Raw genomic sequence first — 23,845 nt, 5'->3', positions numbered from 1 at the left:
CTAAAAAAGTAGTAAACATACCTGTTTAAACTTTGATTGGGACTTGTTCTCTTTGCTTTTAGCTTTCCAGAACATGAATTCCAAAAGGAAAGCAGAAACCTGGAAAAGAAATAGACGTCAGCTAGTAAGTAATATCTGTGGCTTCTTAAATGCTACAAACGGAGTCTGAATAAATTTAAAAAATAGGTACATGAATTTGCATTCAACAAGTGTTTACAGCATATCTATTCCTTGCTTTTAAGATTACCTTAATAGAACACTGTCACACTGCCAGTGGCACCAAAGGTGATCTTTTGAAGGAGGGAAGATAATATTAGGTTGTTTTGATTGTGATATTTTAATGGAGGACTTCATTCTGATCCTTTACTTTGGTGACAACCCCTTTCCTTCCTATTCCACCTGTTCCCTATTTTTATGGTGTTGTAAAGGAGATATATATATATATATATATATATATATATATACGTATATATATATATATATACGTATATATATATATATTTTTTTTTTTTTAAAGATTTTATGTATTTATTTGACAGATAGAGATCACAAGTAGGCAGAGAGGCAGGCAGAGAGAGAGGAGGAAGCATGCTTCCTGCTGAGCAGAGAGCCGGATGCGGGGCTCCATCCCAGAACAATTGGGATCATGACCTGAACCGAAGGCAGAGGCTTTAACCCACTGAGCCACCCAGGTGCCCCTAAAGGAGACATACTTAAACTGGAGGTCTCGCAAGATGAAACTTAGTTACAGACACCTTACCCAGAGCTTTAAGGCAGTGGTTCTCAAACTTTTAAAATTTCGATTCACTTGTGGGAGTCAAGACTTCAGTTCACCTGCCCCACCCTTTCCTCCTTTGTGGTGGAAAAGAGAACTTGGTGATAAAAACTGGAGAGAAATTTAAGGAAAGTGCTTTTAACTTTATAAGTATTTAAGTATGTACATATAACATTATGCCCTACAAGCCTAAAAATAATTATCATTACTGCATTTACCTTGATGATACTTTGGAAGTTATTTAAATAGTACAAATTCACCAGTGAAATATTGCTTTCTAAGCAGACTTTTATTCTGATTCATTGGTTTATATCTGAAGTATAATCTGTGTGTCCCAGTGTCTAGTTATTGGAAAATTATAGACCAGAGATAATAGAAATGTATATCACCACATACTTGGGTTTTGCTAGAAACCCATAGTGGATGGAATAAATGACGGTAAAGCGAAGCTAACAGTTAGGTGTAGAAAGCAAGAACAGCAGGCATGGAAGATGATGGCTAGTTCAGAGTGATGGTCATGTACATGTATCATCTAGAAATGGTGGCACTTTCTGTTTGTTGGTGTATGCAGTAGTAACTTGGTGGGTTTGCCAAATACTGTATTTCAGTCAGACTTCCTAGTCAAATACTGAACTAGAGTTCTCTGTAGTATCTTTAATAACTCAGTGAGTAGGTCACTGGGAAGTAGCTGTCTTTCCTGGTGGAAATGGATGCCTATAGGTTGTTTAAGAAAGCATCAAAAGAAAGGCTTCCATTTTTTAAGCCCATCAGTGGGTCTCATACCAGACTCTGTTTTGAGTATAATGATTTTTTTAGTCAGCCTGAGCCTTGGGAGAGGCATTATCTTAAACCAAACACTTCTGGAGATGTAGTAACTGAAATTCATCATGGATATCTTTTTCTCATGTGAACTTGGAGATACTTAAGCTTGATATAGTCAGACACATCAGAGTCTCCTTTCCTTAGGGACTCTGATACTCTTTAAGTGTCTGAATTCTATATGTGTTGAAAAACTGTTTACATAGCGTATTGAGGTAATATGTCAGGAACAAATTTGGTCAGATGCTTCTATTACGTCTCTCCATTGAGTAGTAAATCTTAGCCTTGGCTGCACATCAGAATCACCTGCGGGGCTTTAGAACCTATTGATGCCTGGGTCTTACTCCCAGAGATAGATTCAGTTGGTTTGGGGTATATAATTTGGGTATCTGATTTTTTGAAAGGACTCTGGGTGATTTTACTGTACAGTAAAGGTTGAGACTCTCCACTGAAGATACTGTTTCTCAAACAATAGCTCCTGCATTATTGGGAAACTGATATTTACCTGTGTTTTGGAAGCTAACAAAAGGTAAGGAATCCTGATTTTTAAAAAAAAATTTTAAAGCAAGCCAAGAGTTAACCTTTGGCCACAGTGCTTATTTATTTATTTACTTATGTAAAGTAATTTCTGTGCCCAGTATGGGGCTTGAAACTCACAACCCCAGGATCAGGAGTTGCATGTTCTACTGACTGAGCCAGCCAGGTGCCCCAGTCTCTGGTTTTATAATAGAATTTTTTTTAACAAATAAGATCTATTTAACATTCAGCTTTGCTGGAATAAATCTAATTTCTAAATTGAGGGGTTTCTATAGTTTCTTAACCTTTATGATTAGAATGAATATACTTCTTGGAGAGCATAGTCCATGTCTCAGACTTTAAAGCTTTAAAAATAACAATTGATACTTGTATTATGGAAAAAATGGATTCCTACTTTATAGTATATACAAAAATAAGTTGTAGATGGAAAAATAAAAATAATAAAATAAAAAAACTTAAAAAAAACTTCAAAAATTTAAAAATTTTGGAGGAAAGTATAGGGTGATCTTGAAAGGGTGATCTTGGAGTAAGGAAGGATTTTTAAAAAACATTAAGATACAAGAAGTACAAATCATAAAGGAAAATTTGATTTTACTTTAAAGAAAAAAACCCCTTTATATATGGAAAGACATAAACAAATGATAAGCCATATATGGTCCTGCTACTTTGGAATTATGTTATAGTTCATGTACATACCCTACAACCCAGCGGTTCTACCCATAGTCATATGGTCTGAAAAAATTTGCACTTGTGAACCAGGAGCCATGTATAAGAATGTTTATTACATTTTTGTAATAACAAAAAACTGGAAATAACCCTGTGTCCTACTGACAGAAAATGGTTACACTGTGGGGTAGAATATTTTACAGCAGTGAAAGGAATTGATCTATAGCTACATGGAACATCATGGATCAATTTCAGGAACAAAATGTTGAGAAGAAAAAAATCAAGGAGCGGAAGACTGCATGTAGAATGATCCAAATTGCAAAGCCCAAAATAAAGCTAAGATCTCATTTAGAGACAGATGTGGGGCAAAATTAAATATCTTTTTAAAAGCAGAGGAATGATAAACAAAATTGAACCATAGGGGTTAGGAAAGGCGAGAGGATGGAAGGGAGAGGAGTGCATGTTTAGTTCTAATGACATTAGTAATGATTCATTTCTTTAGTTGAACTCATGGTTATTCATTATTACGCTTCATAACTTGATAATTACACATTTTTTGGTATATATCATATATTACAGCACTTAAAAACTGTAATAAAAATGATAATCTTCACACTGGGAGAAGTTATTTCCAATATGTAAAGGATTATGTCCTGAATCAGGGTTAATGCCCTGGATTCATAAAGTATTCCTGCGAATCAGTAAGAAAAAAGATAATGCAACTAAAAAACGAATGGGCAAAGGATCCGAACTGGAATTCAGAGAAAAAAGACCTGACTGGCTAATCAGTGAATGAATACATGATCAACCTTGCTAGAAATAAAGAAAATGTAAATTAAAACAGCAAGATTCCATTTCATATTCATCAGATTGGCAAAAATTAAAAAGTCTGACAGAGCCAGGTGTTGGTGAGATATGAAACACCAGGAGCTCATCCCCACAGGGAGTGTTTAAATAGGTATAAACACTTTGGAGGACAGTTGGAAGATGTCTAAGTTGAAGATGTTCATAATGCAAGACCCAGTGATATTCCTCCTGGTAGATCCTTTAGAGAAATTCTTGCTCTAGTGGCCAAAAGGGGTCACAGGAGTGTTTATTCAGGTGTTGTCATAGTGAGACATTGGAAGCCACAGGAGAATGGATAAAAAACAAAACATCGTGACATTTGTATAATGGAGTACGTGTATAGCAGTGAAATGGATGAACCAGAGCTACCTGAATAAATGGAAAAATCATAATGTTGAGTCAACGGAAGTTGTAGCATTGTAGACTAACGAGTACCAAGTGAAACCTTTTATTAAAAGTGGAAATATTCAGGAAGTAATATTATGCCATTTATACAAATCTTCATACAAGCATAGCACAGCAACTTCAGGGTGGCTTTGACTTCAGTAGGGAAGGAGGAAGGGACTATGGCTTTAATTGTTCCTATAGTTTTTTGTGTGTAAAAAAAAAAACTAATCTACAACAAATATGGCAGATGATTAACCTCTCTTTAATATGGGCAATAGGTATACGTGTGTTGTATGCTGTTGTTTTTTTTTCCTGTATGTTTGCAGCATTCTGTAATAAACATTTTCAAAAGACAACACAGGTATTATTTTTTTATGTTAGAAATTCTATAATGTCAAAGTATTAGATTAGAGCCTTCTATGTGATAAACCCCCAAATGCTGAGCACACTGGCAGGCTTTGAGTATTGTAATCCTGGTATATGAGAGTAGATTACTTGAATTTAGAAAAGATTCCCCTAAGAACTGTTTATATAAATGAGTATGTTTGGTAAATAGACATAAATTTCTAACCTATAGGATATGAGTAACTTATAATAATAAAGCTTCCCTTTCTGACTTTGCCAAATCAAGGAATATTTATAACAGAAAAAGGGATGATTTAGACAAGGTATTTCATTTTCAAACTGGGTTCTGACACTTAATTAGTCCTGAGCCCGTGAACAAAGCTGTTTTGGGCATCAGATTTTTTTTATCTGCTGGTAAAGTCCTTTGCTAAGTTGTGTCAGGATAAAATAGGCTCCGAAGTGTATAAGAAGTATGGAGCCGGGCACTCACTCACTGGGTGCTCAGTAAATCACGGTACAAGTTGTTAAGATGGATACCTCTGTCCTGATTGACCATGGGCTTTGGCTGTATTTAGGAAGAAGGGTCTCTTGCCTCCCTGATCAAGCGTTATTGTTCGTTTTGGAAGTGCTCTGGCAAATCAGTCTTGCCGTGAAGCTATGGGGTATCCTGCTCAGTTGGTTTGTGGGTAGCTGTAGGTGGTGCTTGGAACCTTTGGTCTCTAGAACGAACTCTGGGCACCCTCCTGCCTGTGGGGCCCCCCTGATGTATGGTACGTGTTTCAGGCCTTCTCCACGGTAGGCACTCCTGACTACATTGCTCCTGAGGTGTTCATGCAGACCGGGTACAACAAGCTCTGTGATTGGTGGTCGCTTGGGGTGATCATGTATGAGATGCTCATCGGTAAGTTGCATGCTTTCCGAGGACTTTTTCTGTAAAGCCAGGAAAGAGTTCCATATTGATAATAGACTGTTTCAGTTGGGGGTGATCTAAGTACATTTCCCCTCTTGTCTTTTAATGTGAAGTCTTGTAGGTAGAAAGCTTGTGGCCTTCAAATAGTCAACTTTAGTGTCTGGCTTCCTGGTACCTTGTGGTTGCTTTGTTGTTCATTTATCCTGTTCTTCCCCCTTTTCATCCTCTTCTAGCAGCTCTTTCAGTCTCTGGCATTTCTTTCACTTCATTGTATGCGAGAACTTTAACTGGGCATTGGCCTCACGTACTCTTTACTTTCTTGCTGACCCCTTCCTCTCTCTAAGCCTTCAGAGCATAGAACCCTCTGATTTCTCTCCCTCTTACTGGGATGGTGTGTCTGTGTATTTAGGGGACACTGTGGCGGGGCGGGTGGCCATATGCCCAAGAGCATGAGGAGAGGAAGTGTGTCCATGGCAGTCCTGAGTGCGTGAGTCGGCGGCTGACTAGTATGGCTTCTGGCTGCGCTGTCTTTGGGAACTTTGGATGGATGCCTGTGGAGGTGGACATGATCTGCGTGGAGGCCATGCCAAGTAATATGGTCTGAGAGTATTTATCCCCTTGTCTGTTGTTCTCAAGACGAGACATGGTGGTCACCTTTAAAACCTATGCTTTTTTCATATTCAACTTGTTTAGCACTTTACCTATATAAGGATATTCCTAGAACAAGGTCGTTTCTCAGTGATGTTGTTTCATCCTTTCATTTCTTCTTGGAGCACAGTGTGCACACGTGCAAAGCTGGGCTTGTCCTTTCCTTTTCCAGCTTCGGCTGTTAGCCGCTTCCCTTGTGGCACCAGAAGCACAAATTCACTTTGGGCTTAGGAGTTTGAGGGGAAAATGAAAAATTAGTTTAGATGTTTTCTGGAATGAATGGAAGTCACGGAAGAGGTAATGTGGAGGGTTAAAGATGTATAGAATCATATTAAGGAGAATGCTCTTCGTCAGATTCAAAGTTCTGGAGTGTCAAAGCTCCGAAGTCCCTTTTTTATTACAGGCTACCCACCTTTCTGTTCTGAGACCCCTCAAGAGACATATAAGAAGGTGATGAACTGGAAAGAAACTTTGACTTTTCCTCCAGAAGTTCCTATCTCTGAGAAAGCCAAGGATCTAATTTTGAGGTATTAGTCAGAGAACATCTCCCCCACCTCCCATCCAGGTTTTTTGACATGAGTGAATTCATTTTTTTTTAAACTTAAATTTTTACCCGGGTCTGTCCCCTGCTCTCTCCCATTTCTCTCTTAAAAAAAAGGTGGTGGGGGGGAGGTTATTCCTTTTCTTTTTCCAAAGAGACTACGTGAGGTATGCTGAAAGGCTTCTGTCTTTTCCAGATTCTGCTGTGAGTGGGAACATAGAATCGGAGCCCCTGGAGTTGAAGAAATCAAAAGTAATTCTTTTTTTGAAGGCGTTGACTGGGAACATATCAGGTATATCCATATAAAAACTTTCAGGATTATTTCAGAAAGGCTATAATTTGCTCCATACTAATTTAGAAGCACCATTGTTGGCAAACCAGGTAAGGGAAGAGGGCTTCTTAGAAACTATGGGTCCTCTCTTGATTTTCCTTCGTGGTGAGGGTTGGGAGCTGAGGCTTCCCATCAGCCATGTGCCAGGGGATGTGGTAAAGCCAGCAGTTATTTCCTGAGTCAAGTAACTTTTGGGTTCCATGGGGAAGGGAGCACCTAAGAAGTGTGTTGTCCTTGCTCTTACCTAGAACACACCAACTTCAGTAGTGTTGGGAGCCACTAGCAGGGCTGTCCCTGGCCACAGGAAGCTGGAGTCAGAAGGGGCGTGTGGAGGGAGAGTGAGCTGGCCACTGCAGGGGCTGTGGAGGGCTGTGGAGGGTGGCCCGCAGCAGCCCTTTTCACCCGGCATTTGGCATTGGGCAGTTGCCAAACCAAAGGTGAAGACATTGTCCTCTCTTCCATGATTGTGTTCCAATTTGCTTTATTCAGAGTTTTACCTTTGGCTCCTTTTTGCTGCATTTTTAACCCTTTCTTGTTACCACTTCCAGTAGAAGGGCAGAACCCCACCTGAGGGGGCGCCCAAAGGGTTAGTTCTCCTTTTTACAGTCATGAGGGCAGTGCATCAACTTCGGATTTTAATTTTTCTCATGATTTTTGTTTTTCTTTCCAGCTACGGATCATTGTTAGTTCTATTTTCTCATTTTGTCTGGATGTGGCCAGGTGGCGTGGTTGCTCAGTGTCAGAAGCTTTTCAGAGAAAATAGCTGCTGCCCGCTAGTGGATATTCTCCCCATGTCAGGCCAGGGGGCTCTCTGGAGAAAGACTTAATTAGCTGTGATCCACATGGTTACTAACCATAGTAATCTTTGGCATGTCTGTTCTTGGCAGAGAGAGACCTGCTGCAATATCTATTGAAATCAAAAGCATTGATGATACCTCAAACTTCGATGAGTTTCCAGAATCTGATATTCTTAAGCCAACAGGTAACATCACCAACGGTGCTTCCTGCTGCATTATAAGCACATTATTGCCCCTCAGTCGGGGGTTGTGTTTATAGGTCAGCCAGAGGAATTTTAGTTCTTCACGTTCTTTGTAAGTGTTTTCTAGTGCTGGTGCTGGGGAGCAGTGGCGCCCTATTCAACGGAGAATGAAAACAGACTCCCATGCTCAGCTGCTGGATGGGGTGGGGAAATCATAAGGTTTTTTTCTTTTGTTTTTATTTATTAAATTAAAGGTTAGGTAACCTGAAGTGACAGAAATGGAGAAGTAAAACTTTAAAAATATTTGTGAAAAATAGGAGGTTCAAAGAACGTAGATAAGCAAATGTAGAAGATTCGCAGATTGAAAAACAATTTTTCCCAAGTGGAAACTTCTTCCCCAGTGTCATGTCCTTGGTACTGAGTAGTCCCTCGGGGTAAGACAGTGAATCAGCTTTCAACATCTGTTTCTTTCCCAGTAGCTACCAGTAATCACCCTGAGACTGACTACAAGAACAAAGACTGGGTCTTCATCAATTACACATACAAGCGCTTTGAGGGCCTGACGGCTCGGGGGGCAATACCTTCCTACATGAAAGCAGCCAAATAGTATCCTTGAAACAAAATTCTCAGTGGAGCGGAGTTCTTGGTACATCATCACGGTTTTCCTCTCACACACTCTTTTGAAAGAGTTTCCAAGAAGTGTATGGAACCCCCCATTGTGTCATGGTAAACTCTCCTGAATGTGACAGTAAGTGGATTCTCTTCCATAATACACTGGAAACCTGTAGAACAGAGACAACCATTTCTACCATATCTGCCATAACAGCTGTACTGCTTCTTTAGAAGCCTCCTGAGCCAATTTGATAGAGGTTTTGAAAAACTCTTTTTCCTAAGTTCATCAGAATGAAGAAGAAACAACAGCCATCATCAAACATTACTGAGATTGTAACATAGACTTATTGACTGTCAGCCAATTTCTGTGATTCTATGACAGATGTGCTTTCTGCCAAGCCCACCAAGTATTTCATTTTCCTTTACAGCTAAAAGTTCTGTAGTACTAAGGAAATAAAGCAATAACAAAAGCCTCAGCAGCCAGCATTCTGGCTGAAGGAAATGATCCACCATCCTCTGATGGGTGGTGATGGTGGTTTCTCCCCTTACCTCGGCCTGGGGCGAGTGGCTCCTGTTAGCCTCCATTCATGGTGCACTTTATTTATGGTACTAGGATAAAGACCCTCAATCCATCGATTTCTCTCCTCCTGCCCGTCTAAAACACTCGTGCTGCTTTTCTGAGTGTTGATGGGGGATACTAGTGTGATCCATTGTTGATCTCAGAAGACCCGAGCCACTGGGCTTTGCCAGGGACTGCCAGATCATGTGGCAAACCCTTCCCATCTCTTCATGGCTGGATCAGAAAATCCCTCAGACGGATGTTGTCGTGGACCAGGAGTAGCCACGGGTGCTGCCAGCAGGAACTCACTCTGGTCCTGGGAACACAGCAGGGAGAGTCCAGGCTGAAGCAGCAGGCCTGGAACCCTCTTGGCTAAGGTGCTGCTCCTCCTGGTTTCCAGAACCTCCTTGGAAGCAAAGGAACTGGCCCAGTAGAAAGTGCAGAGCCAGCCTACCAGTCCCTGTAAAGTTCACTCCCCAGTCCTTGGTGCAACTGTGCTTTGTCTTCTCTCAGTCTTTGTATTTGTCCTCTCCAATTTAAGTAACCATTTTGCCTTGGAATCATGATTACAGATATTTCCTTTGCAGATGCCTTCCTGGGGGATGCTCCTCTCTACCCTAAAGGGTAGCCTACAGCCTGGGCTGACCAGGCCTCTGCTCTGGCATTCTCAAGAGAGACCCTCGGAATTTTAGCACAAAGTGCCTTTTCTTTCACAGCTGCCACCACCTTAAGAGGAATTTTGCTGCATCAGAAAAATGTGGAGGCTCCATATTAATGCATTGTTTTAAAATTGTTGATAACTCTGAAAGCATCATTTGCACCTGTGTGGTGATTTTGCCTGTTGCAAAGCGTCATGGCCAAGCCGTAGCTGGGAGGCCACTTTCCGCCAGTCTTGAGAATAAGATCAACTTGAAAGTATGTCCTGGCTGAGCCATTCAGAAACGAAAAATGGAATATCAGAGTTATAGTAGTAAATGAAACTGCTTGGGGTTTTAATGTCTTAGAGGAAGAAAAAAGAGAATATTAGGGAAGTATTAACTTTGGATGAAGGTAATGTTTGCCCCTTAATCTTTCATTCATGGTCTGCCAGTGAAAAGGAAGTAAATGAGATTCTTTTGTGTAACTTTGTAGTTCCGTTGTATTACCAAATAGTTGAGGTTTTGACCCCCAGGTGTTTTGCAAGTATGTGTGGTAAGCACAGTAGAGAAAAGTTCACAGGAAAAGTTCACAGGAGTGGCGATAGTCTGTGCGTGGGGAGTGGCAGGGGATGATTCGTTTTAGGGGAAAATGCCCACATTTTAGACTTCTGAATAAACAGTGTGAAAACAGTGTGAATACGATGTGTTTTAAAGCAAATGTGGGGGCGCCTGGGTGGCTCAGTCGGTTAAGTGTCCGCCTTCGGCTCAGGTCATGATCTCAGGGTCCTGGGATCGAGCCCCACATTGGGCTCTCTGCTCAGCAGGGAACCTGCTTCTCTCTCTCCCTCTGCCCTCCCCCCTCCTCCCCCACCCCGCTTGTGTTCTCTCTCAAATAGATAAAATCTTAAAAGAAAAAAAAAAAGCAAATGTCGCTTGTAACTGAAAGAGACCAGAGTCCTGGTGGCTTCTTTGAACCTGTTTGTGTACCTTTGGAACATTTCATCACCATGTTTAGGCAACATGCTTTTTCTGTCTCAGGGAGGCTGGGGCCTGGTTTTTTCCCTTAGAAGGAGTCTTCTGAGTTGGTTTGTACAAAGAGACCCATCTTCTGTTGGCTGCATGTGTTCTTCCCACCCAGCTCAGGCTTGCGGGGCAGTGGGCTCTCCCCCTGCAACAGGGCTAAGTGGGCACCTGCCGACAAGTGCTGTCAGTTGGTGGACATTCGTACAGCTGTTTACCCAGCCTGGGGTTGACCAGGAACCTCACAGGCTCTCAGGACGGGACTTCTGCCGAGCCCTCTGGGCCCACCAGAACAGGAGTCCTGTGGGGTCCCCTCATTAGCCCCTTCTCTGGGTTAGGGAGAAGGGCCTCAGAAAGAGGCAAGAAGAGTGAAGGCCGTCCAGGGTCTGAAGTGTGGGCAGGAGGAAGCTGAACGCAGGCAGGAGGAAGCTGAATGCAGTCAGAATGTATGTTGTCTTTGCAAAACGTAAGGATTTCAAGAAATATGTTGGAAACCATTGGTTTGGTATTGGTCCTCCTCGCAGATAGTTCTGCTTCCTACTCTCTTAAGGGGGGGTTAGGAAATAGGACTCGAACCGTACTGCCCACAGAAGTGAAACTGCATACTGTGATGTCACCCAGTCTCCTCTTGATTCAGGGGTGCATCGGGATTTTCTTCAGTACTTGTTTTTCTTTTTAAAAATTTTCAAAGTAGGTTCCCAACATTGGTCTTGAATGCACGACCCTGAGATCAAGCGTCACACTCTCCACTGACTGAGCCAGCCAGGTGCCCCCCAGTACCCGTTTCTTTTTAGAATTACTTTCAAAAGTAAGTAGATGAGTTCCTTTGGGATTAATATTCAGGCTCTGAATAGCAGGTCGCAGGTTCCAAGCTCATCTGTATGGCGTAATAGGAGTCCTCTGCCATCAACTGCTAATGCTTTCTCTCTGAATAGCTTATATGGAAGGCGTATTCGGGTTTCACTCTCTCCTGTTTGTCTCTCCTGGGCCTCTGTGTGTAACCCCAAATTGGTATTTTTTTTCTTGAACTCAAAAAGGATTCAGTGAATGGTAGTTTCCTTTGCAAGGTAGTTTACATTTCCCTGGAATAATCTGTGAAAGCCAACACTGACTTAAAAACAACCGCCATGATGCATTTTCAGGCATACTTTCAGCCCAAATCATACTGAAGCATCCATCACACACAGAGCACAGTGCTGGGCACTCTGGGAGGCACTGGGGAGCCTATCATGGTCCTGAACTGTAGAGTGGTTAGAGAATTCCCACCAAGCGGCTTAACAGCACGCAGCACCACGGTGTAGCAGTACTGTGAAGCTGACCTAGAGTTGTTAGGGAAGCTGAGGGAAGCTTCCAGAAGTTTCTTAGTTGCAGTGACTTGTAGAGGTGATACAGCCCAGGATTTTGGAGGCTGGTAGGTTTGGTCTTGTGCTACCACAGAGGCGTGGAGTTGTTACTTTGGAAGGAACACTCTGGGGTCTTTGTTACTTCCTCATTTCCCTCTTCCACTTCACCTCATCTAATTTCTGTCCCTAATGTGAAACATGTTTTCATTATCCCAGGTATAAAGCATACTATTCATTTTCATAGTCATTCCTCTGGTCATGCATGTCCTGACTGCTGTAGCCATTGTCTTCCCTTCAGCCCTCGTTGTGGGTTTTTGTTTTTTTAGAGCTTATTTATTTGAGAGAGGAGAGCAGGGGAAGAGGGGGCAGAGGCAGAGGCAGAAGCAGGCTTCCTGCTGAGCAGGGAGCCCCACTGTGGGGTTTAATCCTATGACCCTGGGATCAGGACCTGAGCCAAAGGCAGATGCTTAGCTGACTAAGTCACCCAGGCGCCCTTTCAGCCCTCATGTTACTTGATCAACCTGTTGAACGCATACTGTTAACTTCAAAAAACCCATAAAAAACTCTGTTCTTGCCCGACTTCTTTCCCTCACCACCACTTAAATGCTAGTAATCATCCAAGAGGCCTTTGCCCTCTTTTTACTCATGTGATCTCCGTGATCTCCCCAACACCATGGCTTCAGCTCCCATTTTTTTTTTTTTTTTTAATTAATTAATTTATTTTATTTGCTTATTTACAGCATAACAGTGTTCATTGTTTTGGCATCACACCCAGTGCTCCATGCAGTACGTGCCCTCCCTATTACCCACCACCTGGTTCCTCAACCTCCCACCCCACCCCACCCCCTCCCGCCGCCCCTTCATAACCCTCTGGTTGTTTTTCAGAGTCCATAGTCTCTCATGGTTCATCTCCCCTTCCAGTTTCCCTCAACTCCCTCTCCTCTCCATCTCCCCATGTCCTCCATGTTCTTTGTTATGCTCCACAAATAAGTGAGACCATATGATACTTGACTCTCTCTGCTTGACTTATTTCGCTCAGCATAATTTCTTCCAGTCCTGTCCATGTTGCTACAAAAGTTGGGTATTCGTCCTTTCTGATGGAGGCATAATACTCCATTGTGTATATGGACCACATCTTCCTTATCCATTCATCCGTTGAAGGGCATCTTGGTTCTTTCCACAGTTTGGCGACCGTAGCCATTGCTGCAATAAACATTGGGGTACAAATGGCCCTTCTTTTCACTACATCTGTATCTTTGGGGTAAATACCCAGCAGTGCAATTGCAGGGTCATAGGGATCAGCTCCCATTTTTTGTGGTGAGGTCATCAAAGTGACCAGTTTCCCAGCTCCATCCCCAGAACTCTAGATCCCATATAGCCAAGAGCCCTTAGACATCACCATCTGGAAGGCCTCGTTCAGGCTCAAACTAACACTACTCCAAATGGAGCTCTTCTTGGGTCCCATTGCCTTTTTGACTCCGTCTACTCAGCTGTCCAGCTGGAAACACCTTCACAGCTCCTGTCGTAAACAAGCACAACTCTGGGGCATGGCCATCTGTTCCACCAGTGCCTTTGTTTCTTGCTCGTCTACTGCAGTGACCCCTTAGCTGAACTCTGTCCCTGGTCCTTCCCCTTTCAAGTCTGCTGCCCTCCCTGCTGCCAAAGAAATTCGAGTTTCAGGTTTGATCATGTCATTCTACATAAAACCCTTTTAGGCTCCCGATGGCTTATATAAATGAGAGCAAACACCTTTGAGGTAGAAGGGTCCTTCCTCACTCTGGCTTCATCTCTGCATCACCCCATCACCCCATCTTCCCTGAGCATTTCACCTTTGCATCTTTGCTCATAGTTAATTGGTCTGAAATACCTCCTCCCTGCATGTTGGTGGATCCAAGACAACTAGTATTCTTCATGACTTGGTTCATGTATCACTTCTAGAATCCTCTTGTGAACTGTCTTGTGAATGTGTGGTAAAAACTAGCTGCTCTATCCTTTTGGGTTTCATGAGTGACCTGGACTATTCATTGATCTGTTTTCCCCGCAAGTATAAAAACCCCTAGGAGAGGAACGATGTTCTGGTCATTGTGTCCCTGTGGTCGTGCAGTGCTTGGCACAGAATATACCAAGCAGGCCATGTCTTCAGAGCATGTCCTTACCTCTGCTGGTAAAGACGGGCCTGCTGGGGAGATGCTGGCTTTAGTGCCCCTTTAAGTTGGATCACCAATAAGCTCCCAGGCTAAGTGAGCTGAGGAACTCCAGAGGCACCTGACTAGAGTTGGGCCAAATCAGATCAAAGGAGGAGCAGCTTTACAGCAATGTTTCCAAGGCAACTGCCTTTCATTCCTGCCATGGCTCCTCACTTGTTTGAAACCAGAACATAAAAGTCTATGAGTCCTCTTACATTCCAAATTTATACTTGGCTTTGTAGGGGTCCTACTTGGTTGGATTTGAGGATTCAGGTCTTGAATGTAAATTAGCCAGGAACTCAAGAAGGCAGACTATTAGGGTTCTGGAACTGTGAGTTATAGACAGTAGAATGGGAAGGGCATGCCCAGGCTCAAAGTGACCTTGTGGCCCCACAGGAAAAGAGGCTCTGTCTGGGCAGTCAAGATGCTGCTGCTTTGGGTCCCTTTTAACATCTTGACTTTTGGCTTTATTTTCTGCTAAAAAAACAACATGGACACAAATGATAATGTTTTATTATAGAAAAAGCATCCCACATAAAGGATTTCGTAAACACTGGTAGGTGAACAAGTGCAATTTAAAAAAGTAAATACAAAGTAAAGAGGCAAAATCTACAAGCATTTTGCCTTTAAGAGAATATGTAATGTTCTCCTGCAGAAGTGATCCCACCCAGAGCACGAATGTGGCTCCATGTTCCCCAGTGAAGGCAGCAGGTATGCTTTCTGAACTCGTATGCCCATTTTAACAATTTCAAAACAATGGCAAGAAGTGGCATTGAATAAATTACTAAAACTCCTCAATTCTTAACTTTCTTTGAAACTTAATTAAAAAAAAAAAAAAAAGACTCCATATCACACTTCGACAATTTGACTTAAAGCCTGTGCCAATTGTTTTCTGAAAATAGATCCTTCCTTCCTGGGCTTATTCCACAGTATTTTCATAGACCTGTATACATTAGATGACATACTGGTTTCTTGGAATTTAGCGTAAAATAATATTTGCTATTATGTATTACACAGTAAATGTACTTTCTAGCTTCCTTACCATTTTTGCTGTCATCTTTTCAATATTCTTCCTCCACTTTGGAGAAACCATGATCATCTCACCAGACACACGTTAATACTCTGCCCACTCTCCAGCTCAATGCCAAATGTTTTCCAATCAATGATACTTGATAATGGTGCATTCTAAATCTCAAATTCAGGTTCCTCTTGGCTTGCTGAGCTACCTCTGAGTAAGACAGTCTGAGCAAAACCATCTTATGAAGATGGTTCAGTATACCCAGCCTGGCTTACTTATTTAGGCACTTAGAAGAAAAACAAACAAACAAAAAACCCAGCAAACCTGAGTTCTACCTTTATTAGAAATAGCTCTTGCCCAGCTGGCCAGTAACGGACTCTGAAGGGAATAACTGCACCCCAGCCCTTGTCCCTGTGGGGACTGAGCGGTCCTGCCATCATGGACTGTCCTGGCCCCGGGAACAGAGCAGCTATGGCTAAGGGGAGCTACTAAATTAGTGATGCTGGGCTCCAAGCCAGGAGGGTGGTGGGTGCAGAAGAGACCTCCCTCTTCACCAGAAGGGACCCGTGGGCCCCACTTCTTGGTGGGTGACCCCTTCGTCACCACCATCTAGTGACACTGGCAGGTTTACCTGTATAGATTTCCAGTTCACCCGATGGGTTGGGGCCAAAAGCACATTAACCCAGTTTGGGTGGTGGAGGGAGGGAGACCTATTTCTTGAAATAATTTCTTGACAGCCTGAGGAAATTAATCACTTACATAGAACAGAGTGCGAAGTACATGCCATACTTTGATACCTGGCTTTTTACCTAAGCAAGGACTAACTGGTTTTAGAGTGTTAGCTGTGGCATGTTCACACTTGAATGTTAATAGAGAAGCTGGAGAACAGAAGTTACACTTGCTAGACTAACAGAGTTCATTCAGATTTCCTTTGTGGTGGCATGGAAGGAAGTCAACTGAAAAGCAGAAAGGAAGCACCATTAAATGATTACCTGGGCTGGACACCTATCAGTGGGGAAGAATGAAATACTGGCATCGTCAAAGACAAACCTGAACTCAAATAGGAGTCAAGGAGTTTCACAGACATAAAATTACCCTCTGGCTACAAAAAACCCTCACCCTAAACTTTAACCCTTACCATCAGCCTTACAAGCTAGATGCTAGTGGTAGTCAGAAGAACTCTGGGTGGGAGATGGCTCAGTTTAACCCCTTACTACTACTACTTTCTGAAAAACGAACAGAGCATTGATCTCCGCTGTGATTGTGGTCACATGCACAGAGAACACACTTCTTAAGAACATTCTTGTTCTTCAAGCCTGGAAAGAGCAGCTTTCGACACCCATCTGACTTTACCTTTGGAGGACAACTAGGGCAGTCAAAATGGAATCATCTAACTTGCCCTATGGTATCTTATGGGAATGGAATTTAAGAGACCTAGTCATGATAAAGGAATCTATGTACCTTTTTGAAATCTGTGATGAGTAAAGGCTCTGGGTAGGTGATCAGAAGGCCAACCTTTACCATAAAATGGGAGATTATCCCTAGACACTTAACATCTGACTCTAGACTCTAAATTTAGCTTTGCTATTAATAGCCATGAGGACACAAGGGAACATGGTTTGGTACTGGGAGGAGTGGTCTGGGTTGTCACACACCATTATTAATGGAGCCAACAGATCAAACAAAATTACTAGGCCTAATACCCATTCAATTCATCTGTCCTTTGGGGATGACAGTAGTATGGTTTTCTAACCCAGTGTGAGCAGTGTGATAGGCTACTTCAAGAACAAATACCCTGATCCAAAAAAAAATCCCGCAGTATGTAAGGAATATACAAAGAAATACAAAGAAAAATCCTGCACTGGGACAAGGGCTGGGCAAGTGATGTTTCCCTACCCAGCTTCACCCCAAATGCCCTCTTCCCTGGAGCTCTTACAAGTCTATGGAGAAACAGAGCACTTGTGAGAAATTTCTGCCCATCTCTTGCAAGCCGTTCAGTCGTATCATCTAAGGAAAGTTTCCCAGCCACACTCATAGCAATGTGCTGCTTAGGGAGAAGACCTGTGGCTTCACACCACATTCCAAGCCATGATAATCAAAGTGGCCTAATCTGAACAGGTTCTTCTACTTGAGTTGTGAATTTCATTCCAAATAATTTCTTTAGACTCAGAAACCTTGAACGTAAAAAGGTTTCATAAACATTGTTACACTATTACCAGACTTCTGTCAAAGAAGCTGTGTGGTTTTGAACTATTCATTGCATTAATGAAAAACAAAACTTAATTTAAACTCTTAAGAAATCTCCTTTTGAATGTTTTAGATGAGAGCCTAGTTCTTCCCAGATGCAGGTCTGGGCACAGAGGCCACCAGGAATGGCATCTTCATCGACCCCTAATGAGAATCCTATTAGCGCCGGCTTATGGAAGCTAGAGATTGTCTCTTTTTAAGCCTTTGCTGCTAAGTAACTTGCCTGGTATAAAACAAACAAAAAAGCCAAGAACAAGGTATAAAGGATGAAAGGACAGCTTTGATAAATATGAGGCAATAGGAGCCTTGACTTCCTTTCCTGCCTTTTGCAGTTGTGCAAAGACTCCGTAAATGGCACCAGACCCAAAATTTTCAAGTTACCAGGGCTGCTGCAAAGCCGGTAGCTTATTTACCAGTGAGTGCTTTTTTATCCCTTGCTGGAGGCACAGACTTTTCAGTAATGAAAAGGACACACGCTAATTGTGGGAGAAAAGGAAAGGATGGAGAAGCAGGTCTCCTGACACTTAGGGGGAGACAAACCATGGGGAGGACTGGCTGTGGCCATCCCAGACAGAGAAGGGCTCTGAAGAGGCATAGTCCACAGCTGGCCCTAATCCTGAAAGTCGCTAGATGCCATCTGAGAAAGTGGGGCATTCAGCCGGTCAAGTTCATCCACTTGAGGTGGGTGGTGCATTAATATCTCCTGGTCCTCTAAGACATCTTCTCCAGCAGCTACCAGATTAGTGAGGGATTTGCTTCGGACACACTGGAAATCCACATGGCGACTCTTCCCTTCTTCCTTTTCCCAGGACATCTGGATAAAGGGGCGCTGCACGTAGTTATAGATTACTTCAGAGCGGCCACCGGGCCTTCTCTTAATTTTTTCTTTGCAGGTAGGATAACCTGAAACAGAAGAAAGCCATTGTTACGACTCCGGGAAGTTACCCACTCTAGATTCCACGCTTTCTCTTCTCTAACCACATTAATTTCCTCCCAAATTCAAAGGCTGGGGAAATGGCTTCTGACCATGCCCTGCCACTCCCAACAACATCCTACATGCTCACTTCTCACACATCCAGGTTAGTAGGTCTTGTTCCTGGAAGGGAAGTAACAAAAATTCTATCTCCTCTAATGGTAGGGCAAGAACAGCGTCTTAGTGATTTCAGAAGCCTGTACTTACTGGCACCAGTGCCACAGGAGAGAAATCCTACTAGGCCATGGTAAAGTCCAGACTCTAACTCTAGTGCTTAGAGAGCACACTGTAGGAGAAGGTTAAGAAAGCAAGTAATGTGTAGCTTAAAGAAAAACAGGGAATTTGCCCGAAATATCTGAAAGGCTACCACATGGAAATGGGAGAAATTTTAGAGTAGCTTCAGAGGCTAGAACTAGAAGGAAGACTGAAGAGATTGGAAGTTATCTACTAAACACATGGAAGAATGTTCTAATGGTAGGACAGTCTGATGGGCTGCTCTGGGAAATGGAATAATCCTTATCACCCTGTTCCTGGGGTTTCCAGTGACAAAGGAGGGACACAATGGAAAGAGGTGTAATAGACCTCAAAAATCTCTTCCCACCTGCAATTCCAACCTAAGTCACACACAGTGAAGACCTGATGGGTTCTGTAGGTAAGACTAAGACAGCAAGAATAGCAAAACAAAAGAGTCAAACACTCATGAGGGGAGACCAGGATGGCTTCAGCATTCTTGAAGAATCAGTGTCTCAGACCCTTCCAAGGAGACCACAGGTTGGGAGCCATCTGCTCACGACCATTTCAAACCATTCTACCAATACACACAGACATTCCTCAAAGGTGTGTAGTGAAATAAATCCAAATTTTGAGTCTCCAAAGCTATAGTTTTCAGAAGGACCCTTCCCGATCCCAAAAAGATCCTCACCAAGACTGCTGGAAGAATGGCTGTCTCACTTGGTAAGCCCACGGGCCCTGCTCCATTTACCCCCTAGTGTCCTTAGCCCTCACTGCTCTTTATCCCGAAGCAATACACCCGAACTTATTCCTGCAGCTGCTTTAAAGCATTTACAACTGGAAATAAAATGAAAAATATAAGGGTAAACAAAAAAAAAAACCAGGAATCCTTCACACAGGTAAGAATGTAGTTTTCATGCGTGCCTATTCTCCAGGTCCTTTGGAAGCCAGGTTTTAAGGACATAAGCTGTGCCTACAGATATAGCCTACTCCTTTGAGCCATGCAAGCTGAACACTAACAGGGATATTTATTACCTTCAATTCCAATGCGAATATTTTTCAGGCCTCGCTCCTTTAACACTGTTTTAGCGACATCACGATTCTCAATGTATTTGAAGAATCTATAGAGCTTGGAGCTATAAAGAACTGGAAAAAGAAAAATTGAGTTAGTCATGGAGTAAAGACTTCTAAAAGAGGAGGGAGATGAGCTAACAGAATCAGCCTGATGTAAGGTATACCTGACTCTGATGGGGGAAAAAAAAAAAATCCAGCTGGATCACAGATGAAATGTTAAGAAATGGATCAAACATAAGAAGGAAACGACATGAGAAATTCTTCTAGTTTCAGGGTGGGGAAGACCTTTCTGGGTACAACATAAAACCAGGGTCATAATATAAAAATTGATATTCAACTACCTAAAAATACAACATCTCTGCTTAGCCAAAACCACTGTAACTAAGCTAAAAGAAAACAAAAGTCAATTGGAAAAAAATACCTGCAACTTATAAAGGGCTAATTTTCTTACTATATATAGAGTGGTCACAAATAGCCTTCACAAACCAGTTCTGTAATGAGCAAAAGCACAAATAAAGTTACAGAAAAGGAAATTAAAAGGCTTTTAGAAATTAAAAAGATGGTAAGTGTTGATCATGAAATGAGAAATGCAAATTAAAACATAAATGCAATGCTATTTTTTACCTATCAGTGTGACAAAGAAATTTAGTAAAACACTGTTTTGGTGAAGATGTGGGAAACAAACCTGTCATATATTGTTTTGTGAGTGTAATATGGAGAATTTGGCAACATTTATCAAAATTATGAAATAACAAAGCTTTGGCACACAAATTTCATTTCTAGGAAGATTATTCTCTAGAGATACATATGTGTGAAGACTGTTTAAGAGGTATTTACTGCAGCAGCATTTGTAATTTATAGTTTCAAAGTCCAACAACAGAGTCAGTTAAATTGGTCACAGGATTGTCACATGGTGGAATACTATACAGCCATTAAAAAGATCGTGGAAGATTTCTATGTTAGACATGGTATTGAACAGTCTGCAGGATATGGAAGCATTTGGAGAAAAGGAAAAACCGTGGATGTAATTGCTTATGTATGTGAACTGATTACATCTGAAGGATATAAAAAAAACTGAGGAGGAAAACTGGGTGGGTGAGGCAGGGGTAGGATCAAGACTTTTCAGTGTATATCCATCCTTTCGTACTTTTTGAGTTGTTACCAATTCAAAGGATTTAAAAACGAAACCAGCAGAGAGAAGAGTGACACCACTTAAGGGCTTCAGTGTGGCCTCCGCATCACCACCGTCTCCAACAGACACCAGGGGCAGCATTTGAAGGTATACACGTTGGAGGCTCAGCACAAACGTTAGCCCTGCAGCAAGCACAATACTCGTGCAGGTGAGTGTACTCATTGCCTGCTCAACAGTGATATTCCCAGGTGCTTCCGGGATCTAGCTGCTACTCTGGGCAGCGCGTTTGTTGTGGAAAACATCTACACTGTGCAGGTTGCGCGTACTTTGGGAATATTCCTCCCCCATGGGAGGGGGGTGGTCTTCATCCCAGTCCACAGAATCCTCATCCGTCAGCACAACGATGTGGCACTCTCGCTCTCCTTTCTTGGCACAGCCCACCATGATGGGCAAGATCAGCTCTTCGAGGTAGTGGTCAAACTGCTTGTGAGCACCATCGTTAGACAGTTCATGCAGCAAAGCACCTGGGGAGAGACGCTGTAGGTGAGCATCCTCTCAGCCTGAGTGCAGATATTACTGGAGGGAAAAAGACTATGAGGTACTGGCTGTCATCACTGAGAAGTTCTAGAGACGTGGCCCATTAAAGGCAGAAATGGTTTTTTGCTTCAAGGCGCTAATTAAGTGGATTTTGTTAGATATGTTGCACATTTTACCACTCTAACTTTTCTCATGTTTATTTATTATTAGCAACAGGGAGAGAGGAGTGGGGGACAAAGGGAGAGAGAAAGAATCCCAAGCAGGTTCCACGCCCAGCGTGGAGCTGACGTGGGGCTCTATCCCACAACCCCGAGATCATGACCTGAGCAGAAACCAAGTCAGATGCTTAACCAACTGAGCCACCCAGGCGCCCCCCTCATGTTGAATAATCCCTGAGCGCTTTGACCAACTGAAGTTTTGTTAGCTATACAATGTCAAACCACACACATTAATTCTACAAGAGAAAGAACCATCATTTATAGTACCTCTTCTGAAGATGCTCTGGACCCCAATTTCATGGAGTTATGGTACCACAGAAGAGGGATCATCTGAAGTTTGAGGACACCAAGGGACTTGCTCTAAGTGTGCGCTAGACCCAGTAGAGAGACCACAAGTCTAGAGAACTTCATGGAATATGCAGGGAAATGTATCATGAACCTCAAAGAATATTTTTTTAAATAATTCAGGAAGCCTAGGTGATAATAAGAGAATGGCATTTGTAGTCAGACAATCAGCTCTAATCCCAGCTTTTTAGAGTTTTGAACAAGTTAATTTCTCAGTCTTCTCATTTGCTAAATGGGGTTATTACCTGACTTGCGGGGCTCACTGCTGTAAGACTTAAACAAGTTCACATCTAGAAAGCACTTAGTAAACACGAAGTTAATGATAAAAATAATTCTAAGAAGAACCCAGCCAATTTATGCTGTTTGACTCTGTTCACTAATGTCCAAGAGTCAGTATCCTTATTTATTAGCTGAGACACCAAGGTCCCTGAGAGGGGAAGCAGTTAGCTCAGTGCCTCACTGGACAAGCTGGATTCAGAACCCACCACACATTCTCTTTGGTTTACTCCACATCCTCACAGAGTTGTGAAGCAGGAGAGGGAACAGGTTAGTATCATGTCTCTGCCTCTGAGAACGGTTTTCAACCCATGCTCGAAACTGTGTAGTGATAAAGAACAGTAGTCGATTCCAAGCAAACTCAAAGTTCAGCTGCTCAAATGCAGCTCGGAGCTGCTCTTGTACTTACTCAGATCTTGACATCGGATAGTGTTGAAGTCAAAGTTAATGCAGAGATAATCGCATGTATCTCTAAGGTCTGGAATAGAGATGCCATCAGGACAATTGATGATACCAGTTTTGTAATAATCCTGTAAAAAATTAAAAAGAAGAAATGTAGGCAAAGAACCAAGATAAGGAATAACCTCTTCAACCCCTCATCCATTCCTGGTTCTGTTAAAATGGTAGGTTACTAGAACTGTCACCATGCTGGCTGACTTGTCAGCTGGCAGAGTGGCTCCTGGCTCTCTGACGTGCTTAATCACAACCTGATAGCTGACTGAGCTCACACAAACAAGGGCTACTTCAGGGAGAGAGAATAGAGGGAACGGGAACTGGAACTAGAGACCCTAAAGTCAGTAACAATTTGATGGAACTCTCGAGGCTTCTGCCTGTGCCTGCCCCTGGGGAAGACAATGCCACAAGAAGGGTCCTACACACCAGCACTGTTCGAAATACAGTTGCACTGATTCCTTCGGCAATCTCATATTCTCCCTTCTCGTTGGGCCGAGTGAAATTGTACTCTCTTCCTGGTCCAAACATTCTGAAAAACATCAGACAACAATGTCAAGCAGCTGGATTCTTCAAGAGAACTGCTCCCCTCTTCACCTCCTTCTGGAAGACTCCATTCCATGTTCTCGTAGTATAAATTAAAAACACATCAGTGAGACCCAACCCCTATGAAGAAGCTCCCTCCAGACAGAAAAGGTGGTAGCAATTGCTTGCAGCATTTGAGAGCAAGGAGAAATGAAGCAGCCAAGTCTTCAGGGATCACCAGCTTCTGGGACAGCAAATGAAGTAAAGCAGCATCTGCAGAGCTGGCCCTTGGAAAACCTCTGGTGTGTGTGAGGCCTGCCTCTCCTGCCCTCCCCAGTGCCCATGGATATGCCGGCAGCTCAGGAAGACCGTGCTTCTCCTGCTCCTGACCCTTCCTGGTCCTTTCCCTCCTCTGTTAACCTGCCTTATCTAGCATGCAGTGGTTCTCAGGTTTGCTTTTCAACATCTAATGTGATAGATGCATCTATCCTGGTGGGTGCAGACGCTACTGTCCTCCCATTCCTGGTACATTTTGATGCTGGTGCTCTGGGGAAAATACCCTTCTTCAATCCAAGGAGTAACTCTAATGATAGGAACTTCGGGTCAAGCAGATAGGGATGGGAGGTATTAGGCTTATCTAGTGGTTCCGCATAGTTTAGCGAGGTGAACCTGCCCTG

The 23,845-nt window shown here is 42.7% G+C and overlaps 2 protein-coding genes across 5 annotated transcripts in view; one reads left to right on the top strand and one right to left on the bottom strand.

Annotated features, from left to right (window-relative positions):
* STK38 (serine/threonine kinase 38) overlaps positions 1 to 10,445 on the top strand; it is a 42,456-nt gene extending 32,011 nt beyond the window's left edge. The window contains exons 9-14 of one of the 2 annotated variants that reach the window (XM_046005031.1): positions 63 to 124; positions 5,159 to 5,276; positions 6,337 to 6,460; positions 6,671 to 6,766; positions 7,693 to 7,787; positions 8,264 to 10,445. In XM_046005031.1, coding sequence (XP_045860987.1) covers positions 63 to 124; positions 5,159 to 5,276; positions 6,337 to 6,460; positions 6,671 to 6,766; positions 7,693 to 7,787; positions 8,264 to 8,391 — 623 coding nt within the window. In that variant the 3' untranslated portion in view covers positions 8,392 to 10,445. Of the gene's footprint in view, positions 1 to 62; positions 125 to 5,158; positions 5,277 to 6,336; positions 6,461 to 6,670; positions 6,767 to 7,692; positions 7,788 to 8,260 lie in introns of both variants that reach the window. The other variant, XM_046005030.1, reaches the window with a different exon arrangement.
* A 4,188-nt stretch (positions 10,446 to 14,633) lies between these two features.
* KCTD20 (potassium channel tetramerization domain containing 20) overlaps positions 14,634 to 23,845 on the bottom strand; it is a 32,382-nt gene continuing 23,170 nt past the window's right edge. For all 3 annotated transcript variants that reach the window (XM_046005501.1, XM_046005503.1, XM_046005502.1), the window contains 5 exons: positions 23,073 to 23,175; positions 22,603 to 22,723; positions 21,144 to 21,341; positions 19,647 to 19,757; positions 14,634 to 18,310 (listed from right to left, as the gene is read on the bottom strand). In XM_046005501.1, coding sequence (XP_045861457.1) covers positions 18,018 to 18,310; positions 19,647 to 19,757; positions 21,144 to 21,341; positions 22,603 to 22,723; positions 23,073 to 23,175 — 826 coding nt within the window. In that variant the 3' untranslated portion in view covers positions 14,634 to 18,017. The remainder of the gene's footprint in view (positions 18,311 to 19,646; positions 19,758 to 21,143; positions 21,342 to 22,602; positions 22,724 to 23,072; positions 23,176 to 23,845) is intronic.

The sequence above is a fragment of the Meles meles genome, chromosome 5 (assembly GCF_922984935.1).
Source record: "Meles meles chromosome 5, mMelMel3.1 paternal haplotype, whole genome shotgun sequence".
NCBI lineage: Eukaryota > Metazoa > Chordata > Mammalia > Carnivora > Mustelidae > Meles > Meles meles.
Note: the sequence above shows the minus strand (reverse complement) of the source record. Positions and strands in the feature narration are given on the sequence as shown.